The sequence below is a fragment of the Elephas maximus genome, chromosome 5, assembly GCF_024166365.1.
Source record: "Elephas maximus indicus isolate mEleMax1 chromosome 5, mEleMax1 primary haplotype, whole genome shotgun sequence".
NCBI lineage: Eukaryota > Metazoa > Chordata > Mammalia > Proboscidea > Elephantidae > Elephas > Elephas maximus.
In genome coordinates, this window is record NC_064823.1 from 3,971,509 (window position 1) to 3,981,159 (window position 9,651).

General features: G+C 42.0%; 1 protein-coding gene across 2 annotated transcripts in view; it reads right to left on the reverse strand.

The window, feature by feature from the left end:
* Positions 1–9,444, reverse strand: part of NAA15 (N-alpha-acetyltransferase 15, NatA auxiliary subunit) — a 78,617-nt gene extending 69,173 nt beyond the window's left edge. For both annotated transcript variants that reach the window (XR_007517593.1, XM_049885257.1), the window contains exon 1: positions 9,095–9,444. Coding sequence is in view for 1 of the 2 variants with exons in the window: in XM_049885257.1 (XP_049741214.1) it covers positions 9,095–9,148 (54 nt within the window). In the remaining variant the exon portion in view is untranslated. The remainder of the gene's footprint in view (positions 1–9,094) is intronic.
* Positions 9,445–9,651: the final 207 nt, after the last annotated feature.

Genomic DNA, 9,651 nt, shown 5'->3' on the forward strand with positions numbered 1-9,651 from the left:
AATGAAACTTCCAAGGTCTTACCTGATAATACAGGTTCTGCCCAATATCCTACAATTACCTTTCGTAATAATGTGCTCTACAACGCCACAGCCCAGTTTACCTCTCTTCTCAAATATCTTTATGCTAGCACATAATCCAAAGATTTTCTTCTCCTGCCCTGTAATCACTGTTTTAATGGTCATTTCATACAACAAATATTTATAAAACATCTATATGTACATCATTCTAACATGCAGACACAAGTAGTTCACAGTTCAAAAAGCTCCTATCTTCATGAAAATTACACTTTAATTGCATAAGACATATAAACATACAAATAAATCTCAGATGGCGATAAGTAATACAAAGAAAAATAAAGCAGGGGAGAAAAATAAGACTGGGGAGCATATGGTCAATTAAAGTCTCTACAATATTTACAGGACATTTGAACAGAGTCCTAAAAGAAATGAGAGGAAGTGAGCCACGCACGTATTTGGGGAAGAAATTTTTCAGTATATAACCCTTTGTATGCTGTTGTTGTTAGGTGCCGTCGAGTCAGTTCCAACTCATAGTGACCCTATGCACAACAGAACAAAACATTTCCCTCTCCTGCACCATCCTTACAACCCTTGTTATGCTTGAGCTCACTGTTGCAGCCACTGTGTCAATCCACCTCATTGAAAGTCTTTCTCTTTCTGCTGACCCTGTACTCTGCCAAGCATGATGTCCTTCTCCAGGGACTGATCCCTCCTGACAACACGTCCAAAGTATGTAAGACACAGTCTTGCCATCCTTGCCTCTAAGGAGCATTCTGGCCGCACTTCTTCCAAGACAGATCTGTTTGTTCTTTTGGCAGTCCATGGTATATTCAATATTCTTCGCCAACACCACAATTCAAAGGCGTCAATTCTTCTTCAGTCTTCCTTATTCATTGTCCAGCTTTCACATGCATATGATGTGATTGACAATACCACGGCGTGGGTCAGGTACACCTTAGTCTTCAGGGTGACATCTTTGCTCTTCAACACTTTCAAGAGGTCCTTTGCAGCAGATTTACCCAATGCAATGCGTCTTTTGATTTCTTGACTGCTGCTTCTGTGGCTGTTGATTGTGGATCCAAGTAAAATGAAATCCTGAACAACTTCAATCTTTTCTCCGTTTATCATTATGTTACTCATTGGTCCAGTTGTGAGGATTTTTGTTTTATGTTGAGGTGCAGTCCATACTGAAGGCTGTCGTCTTTGATCTTCATTAGTAAGTGTTTCAAGCCCTCTTCACTTTCAGCAAGCAAGGCTGTGTCATCTGCATGACGCAGGTTGTTAATGAGTCTTCCTCCAATCCTAACGCCCGGTACTTCTTCATATAGTCCAGCTTCTCGGATTATTTGTTCAGCATACAGATTAAATAGGTATGGTGAAAGAATACAACCCTGAAGCACACCTTTCCTGACTTCAAACCAATCAGTATTCCCTTGTTCTGTCCAAACAACTGCCTCTTGATCTATGTAAAGGTTCCTCATGAGCACAATTAAGTGTTCTGGAATTCCCATTCTTCACAACGTTATCCATAGTTTGTTATGATCCACAGAGTCAAATGCCTTTGCATAGTCAATAAAACACAGGTAAACATCTTTCTGGTATTCTCTGCTTTCATCCAGGATCCATCTGACATCAGCAATGATATCCCTGGTTCCACGGCCTCTTCTGAAACTGGCCTGAATTTCTGCAAGTTCCCTGTTGATATACTGCTGCAGCCATTTTTGAATGATCTTCAGCAAAATTTTGCTTCTGTGTGATATTAACGATATTGTTCTATAATTTCCACATTCAGTTGGATCACCTTTCTTGGGAATAGGCATAAATACAGATCTTTTCCAGTCAGTTGGCCAGGAAGCTGTCTTCCATATTTCTTGCCATAGAAGACTGAGCACCTCCAGCGCTGCATCTGTTTGTTGAAACATCTCAATTGATATTCCATCAATTCCTGGAGCCTTGTTTTTCGCCAATGCCTTCAGAGCAGCTTGGACTTCTTCCTTCAGTACCATCGGTTCCTGATCATATGCCACCTCTTGAAATGGTTGAATATCGACTAATTCCTCTTGGTATAATGACTCTGTGTATTCCTCCCATCGTCTTTTGATGCTTCCTGCGTCGTTTAATATTTTCCCCATGGAATTCTTCACTATTGCAACTCGAGGCTTGAATCTTTTCTTCAGTTCTTTCAGCTTGAGAAACGCCGAGCGCGTTCTTCCCTTTTGGTTTTCCATCTCCAGCTCTCTGCACATGTCGTTACAATACTTTACTTTGTCTTCTGGAGAGGCCCTTTGAAATATTCTTTTCAGTTCTTTTATTTCATCAATTCTTCCTTTTGCTTTAGCTGCTCGGCACTCAAGAGCAAGTTTCAGAGTCTCCTCTGACATCCATCTTGGTCTTTTCTTTCTTTCCTGTCTTTTCAGTGACCTCTTGCTTTCTTTATGGATGATGTCCTTGATGGCATTCCACAACTCGTCTGGTCTGCGGTCACCACTGTTCAATGCATCAAATCTATTCTTCAGATGGTCTCTAAATTCAGGTGCGATATACTCAAGGTCATATTTCGGCTCTCCTGGACTTGCTCTGGTTTTCTTCAGTTTCAGCTTGAACTTGCATAGGAGCAACTGATGGTCTGTTCCACAGTCGGCCCCTGGCCTTGTTCTGACTGATGATATTGAGCTTTTCCATCGTCTCTTTCCACAGATGTAGTCAGTTTGATTTGTGTGCTCCATCTGGCGAGGTCCATGTGTATAGTCGCTCTTTATGTTGGTGAAAGAAGGTATCTGCAATGAAGAAAATTCATTCATTCTATCATTCGGTCTCCGGCATTGTTTCTATCACCAAGGCGATATTTTCCAACCTCTGATCCTTCTTCTTTGTTTCCAACTTTCGAATTAAAATCACCAGTAATTATCAATGCGTCTTGATTGCATGTTCGATCAATTTCAGACTGCAGCAGCTGATAAAAATCTTCTATTTCTTATCTTTGGCCCTAGTGGTTGGTGCGTAAATTTGAATAATAGTCGTATTAACTGGTCTTCCTTGTAGGCGTACGGATATTATCCTATCACTGACAGCATTGTACTTCAGAATAGATCTTGAAACGTTCTTTTGACGATGAATGCAACACCATTCCTCTTTGAGTTGCCATTCCCAGCACAGCAGACTTTATGATTGTCCAATTCAAAAGGGCCAGTACCAGTCCATTTCAGCTCACTAATGCCTAGGATATCGATGTTTATGCATTCCATTTCATTTTTGACCGTTTCCAATTTTCCTAGAGTCATACTTCGTACATTCCAGGTTCTGATTATTAATGGATGTTTGCAGCTGTTTCTTCTTATTCTGAGTCGTGCCACATCAGCAAATGAAGGTCCTGAAAGCTTGACTCCATCCACGTCACTAAGGTCGACTCTACTTTGAGGAGGCAGCTCTTCCCCAGTCATCTTTTGAGTGCCTTCCAACCTGGGGGGCCCATCTTCCGGCACTATATCAGACAATGTTCCGCTGCTATTCATAAGGTTTTCACTGGCTAATGCTTTTCAGAAGTAGACTGCCGGGTCCTTCTTCCTAGTCTGTCTTAGTCTGGAAGCTCAGCTGAAACCTGTCCTTCATGGGTGACCCTGCTGGTATCTGAATACCAGTGGCATAGCTTCCAGCATCACAGCAACACACAAGCCCCCAGAGTACAACAAAGTGACAGACACGTGGGGGCCCTTTGTATATGATCTTTTTTTGTATATGATCTTTTATATAACCTAAATTTCTATGTCCAAAAATGCTTTTATGAACAAGAATGATATATTTGAATCAATGCCATCAGGAACAGAAATACTACAGGAAATAAGAATGCACACTAAGGAAAAAGATACACTTCATTTGAGACAGGTCACCCAGTAGCTCTCCAGTGCTCCAGACACGCAGTGCATCATGTCTGGGGACTGTCCTTTAACCTGTGGCTCAAAGCCATAGTTGGGATGGCAAGTCTATTATCATCAAATAATTCGTGTGAGTACCAATAATGACCCTGGAGGATGCAAGACTTTGAAATACCTACAGAATCAAACATTAAATTCAGAGCTTTAAGCTTTTGTCTACTTTTCTAAAAATGTAGTTTTGTCTACTTCTATAGTCCTGGTGGTGCAGTGGTTAGCAACTTGGGTGCCAACTAAAAGGCTGACAGTTCAAATCCACCAGTTGCTCCCTGGAAACCTTATGGGGCAGTTCTACTCTGTCCCACAGGGTCGCTATGAGTTGGAATCAATTCAAACGCAACAGCTCTGGTTTGCGATTGAAAACTACAACTGTATTCTTTTTTTTTTAACCAGAATATGTTATTCCCCCAAATAATCTGCTCAAGCAAGTATTTTTAACCTACTCACCTGACCCATAAGAATCCTTTTTTGAAAACATTTCAGGTCTCTGACACAATATTTAAAAATATGCTTTGTCAATTCAAAACAAAAATATAATTTGCTCATTCATACTACACCTCAAGCCAGAAAGAATTTAGGGCAGAAATTAAAAAGTAAACAAACACACACACACTTTGATCAAATGGCTTTTTACTTACTAGAATTTTACAGGCCTTTTGAAAAATGCATTGTGGTTTTTATATTTGCATTACAGCAAAACTGCATTTCATTTTCTAGTATACCTTAAAACAGAAATGTATTCTAGGTGAAATATATGCTTACCTACTATGTACAAAAGAAGTGATTTCACAAACTAATGCCGTATTTCCATTTTTTGTTCTTTGTCATATTTTAAACACATGCAGTACAGGCAAAGTCTATTAAAACTAATTTCAAGCTACTGTGCACGTTTAGTTGCAAAACTAGAATTGTGTCACAAAGAAATTTAGTTTAAATCAACTGACCTTCCATGTGCATAAGGAAACCTACCTGTTAAAAATTCTCAATTTTACTTTCATTTGCAACTAAATCTAACCTATCCTTTACTGTAAACACCACTTTCTCCAAGGCAATAAATCTAATGAAGTTCTTTACCTATAATACGTTCAACCTAATAATTATTACAACTCTTCTACCTAACAAAGAACTCTCTTCCCTTCACATCTCCCCCCGGCAACCCCGCCACCTCAAAAGCAGGTTAGCACTAGACAGCTATGGTGTAACCGTCACTGGAAAAACAAAGTTTGTTTCCTGACTCTAACACTAGCTGCTTAGCTTGAGCAAGTTGCTTAACCTTAATCTTAGTCTGTCTCCTTAATAAAAATATCCCCTACCTTGAAAAGAGTGAGAATTAAGGACTCTAAAAAGTGCACTTAGAGTAATTTGGAAAAAAAAGATGAGACAAATATGTAACAAAATTGAATTTCAGATATTAGACTACATCAAGTCAGATAAATTCACTGTAATAACTATGAATTTTTTGCAAGCTAATGTCTAACCCTAATTGCTATCGAAAAATTAAGGTAAAAACATTCTTCATTAATTTGAAACTGAGGTCTCAATTAAAAAAAAAATTACAAATAATTTCATCTCCTACTTAAGTTTACTAAAAACAAGTATGGTACCACTAAGAAATAAACAGCTTAAAACTTGAATGCCGCTGTAATGATTTCAAAACACTGACCAAGCAACACTTGATTAAAGGTATTAGGATTAATGTGCTACAAAAGACCTCTTTTCAAGTGTTAAAAAGCAAAGATGTCACTTTGAGCACTAAGGTGCCCCTGACCCAAGCCATGGTATTTTTAACCGCCTCATATGCATGTGAAAGCTGGGCAATGAATAAGGAAAACGGAAGAACTGATGTCTTTGAATTACAGTATCGACAGAGAATATTGTGTCTCAGAGAATATTGTGTCGGAGACTACTGAATATACCATGGACTGACAGAACAGAGCCCTGGTGGCCCAGTGATTAAAAGCTCAGCTGCAAAGCAAAAGATCAGCAGTTGGACTCCACCAGCCACTCCTTGGAAGCCCTAAGGGGTACTCTACTCTGTCCTATAGGGTCACTACGAGTCAGAATCTACTCAACAGCAACGGGTTTGGTTTTTAATGGTCAGAAGAACAAACAAGTCTGTCTTGGTAGAAGTACAGCCAGAGTGCTACTTGGAAGAGAGGACGGCAGGACTTAGTGTTTTATGTACTTTTGACATGTTATCAGGCGGGATCAGTCCATAGAGGACATCATGCTAGGTAAATACAGGGTCAGCAAAAAAGAGGAAGACCCTCAATGAGATGGATTGACACAGTGGCTGCAACAATGGGCTCAAACACAGGAACGATTGAGAAGATGGCACAGGACCGGGCAGTGTTTTGTTCTGTCGTACAGAGCTCTGGTCGCTATGAGTCGGAACCGACTTGATGGCACCTAACAACAACAAACAACAGGGTATGTCCAGTTTTTCTGATTATTGGGCGGGGGGGAGCTTAAAAACATAACAAATTACTATAAAAGCTGACGAAGCAGAAGCTTTCAGAAAAGCAAATGCTAACTATCCTTTCGGTTAGTAACATTTTCTTCATTTCTAATGTAAGAGATCAATAAGGACATTATATTCCCCTTTCTTCATTTACTGATTTTCAAATTTCTCAGAACTTCTTTATCTTTTGCATATGCCTTATCACAATAAATTTTTTTTATCACAATAAATTTTTTAGCACTTTGATTTTAGCAAGGAATTTAAAGCTTTTACCCTCCTTCACAACTAAAATTATTGCTTTAGATGCTTAATCAAAACTTGCTACCCTATGACTGGTTAAACAAACTGTGGTACATCCATATCAGAGACTACTAATCAGCAATAAAAAGGAATAAACTATCAATACTGACAACGACCTGGGTGAAGTGCAAGGCAATTGTGTTGAATAAAAAAAGGCTAATTCCAAAAAGTTATATACTGTATGATTCCTTTTATTAAACATTCTTAAAATGACAAAATTATAGAAATAGAGAACAGATTAGTGGATGCCAGAGGTTGAGGGGCAAAGGGAGTGGGAGGGAGGTGGTTGTGGTTCTAAAAAGGCAACACAGGGATTCTTGAGCCGAATGAACTGTTATATGTATCTTGATTGTGGCAGTGGTGGGTATAGAATCTACATGTGATAACACTGCACAAAACTAAATACACACAAATGAGCACAAGTAAAATTGGGGAAATCTGAATAAGATTTGGTAGATTGTATCAATGTTGTGACATTGAACTACGGTTTTGGAAGGCATCAGTATTGGGGGGAATTGGGTAAAGATTAAAAGATATTATTTCTTATGACTATGTATGAATGTACAACTATTGCAATAGTTTTATTTTAAAAAAGTGCTACCCAAACAAATGTGAAAATCTGAATACCAACTGGATATTAGGCAATACAGGGAATAATTGTTAATGGTACTACAGTTAAACAGGAAAATGTCCTTCTTAGGAGAAGTTTGCTAAAATATTATGGGATGAAGTATTATGTCTGCACCTTATATGTTTTACATATATAAGGAAAGAAAGCATATATGGCAAAATGTTTATTAAACTTAGGTAAAAGACTTATGAGTGTTCCTTGCACTCTTCCTTTTTCAGTTTGAATTTTTTCAATATAAAGAGTTGGAGGAGATTAAAGATAAATTGCTATCCTAAAAATTCCTAAAGCTATCCTAAATAGTCCTACACACCAATTAGTCAATTAGTCTTTTAAAATGTTTAAAAGTAAATAAACTGATGTTGTAAAACTATGCAACAGTTCCACCTACACTCCACTTAGTCCTAAAAGAAAAAATAAGGATTTCAAGTTAATCAAGAGTTACACAGTTTTAGACATGACTTGCTCATGTTTTTCAACATGAATTAACTAGATATATTGGGCACATGGATATTTTTGTAATAACAAAGTTCGACATAGATCACTTTTTTATTTGTAGGAAAACTGAATCCCCAAAGTACTTCCATTTTTTTCAAACAAATAAAATAAATTCTAATTATAGGAGAGAAAACTAACACTTCTATAACACACGCCCCAAATTTTAAGTCTTAAGCTGCGCAAATACAGTTAATTCTTTCATTAAAAAAATGTTTGCATGAAAAGGGCAACCCACACGCTAAAATGCCAAAAAACATGCTACAATGTATTAATTATAGCGCCAAGGCTACAGGCCACACGACAATGTTAACAGTCCTCCAAACATCATTGCGTTAAAGGTTTTTTTAAAAAGGCAAACTGAACATGTTAGAAAGGTAGGAAATATGTTTGAGCTAGCCTAACTAAACAAGCTCCATCGCAAAAGTTCTCACATTCTCTTTTCTCTGATGCTAAGTTTTCTCCCCAGCGTTACACACTTGAAAAGTCTGTGTCTAGTACTAAAGACTGATAACTTTTTACTTCCTACCGGACCGCCCCCTCGCGATGGGCCCCACCTCCCGAGGGGTGATGGGGTGCGGCTGTTTCCCGCTCGGAAACTAAGAAATAAATGCTCTTCCCTTACTCCAGAAAGGAGGGAACAAGACAGGCCAAGGAGCAGCAGTCTGAAGTGTGCAACCAACTGCTGGAGGCAGTCATTCGCGAGTCTTCCCCTCCTCCGCTGGACTCCTTCCTCCCCTCACACCTCGTTCAGTGACCCGGCCGGGCGGGGACAGGTGAATCCCAAGAGAAGGGAAGAGGGAGGGAGGGACGACCCAGGGAGCGCCGCGCTTAGGCAATGAATGAGCCGCGCTGCGTCGGCGCCACCTGTTCCTTCCACGGATGCCCCGGCCTGGTGGCAGGGCTCCCGCACCACCCGGGCCGCGGCTCCTGTCCGTGCCGCCCGCTGCCCAGCTCCAGGCCGGGCGGCGCCGATCTGCGCCCGCAGCCGAGGAAAGCCGGCACTCTAGAAGCCGGTAGGTCGGGCCTAGTCTAGAACCAGGGCCCCCGAAGCGAAGGGACGACAGGGTAGCCTGTGGTGCCAGCGCGGGGGCCCAAGTGGGATCCAGAGGGAGGCAACGAGGGAGTGCCTTCGGTCGGACTAGGAGTCCGAAGGCGGAGTCCCGACGGGGTGGCTCGGTGCCCGCCGGGCCGATGTTAGGAGTGACAGGGCCGGGTTCGAGCTAAACCCTACCCACTGCTTGTCCGGAGCCTCGCACTTACCAAGATCCGCTTGAAGAGCGCGTTCTCCTTGGGCGGGAGGCTCACGGCCGGCATCGTTCCGGCTCCTCCCGCTGCTCCCGCCACCACCCGGCTCGGTCAGGCTGTTTGTCCGACCGCCGCCGCCGCCGCCGTTCCTTGGTTGCTTCAGCCTAGAATACCACGATCCGCCGCCGCCCCTAAGCCTTGGGTATCGCCACGTCGCCCTAACCGGACACCCCTTTCCCGTCGCTGTCTTTTTCCTTTTCTCACTTAACGCTGCTGCCGCCTCCCCCCGCCCCACGGGTCTCTGTCGGCGGTTCACGTGGTAACTGAACAGACCGACAGAGGCAGCCAAAATGGCGGACGCAGAGGGCTTTCCCACCCGGGTCACGCCTCCTAGCACGCAGGCGCGATGACCTCCTTGCCCCACCTCTTCTGCCCTGGAGCTTGCCGGGAAACCTGGACGCCGGCCTGAGGGCGGGGGGCCCGAGGGTCGCCGCGGGCTCAGCACGTCCTGTTGGTGCCGAATGTCCGGACGAGCCGGGGGAGAGAAGGGCAGGGGCTAACTCCGGTTGCGA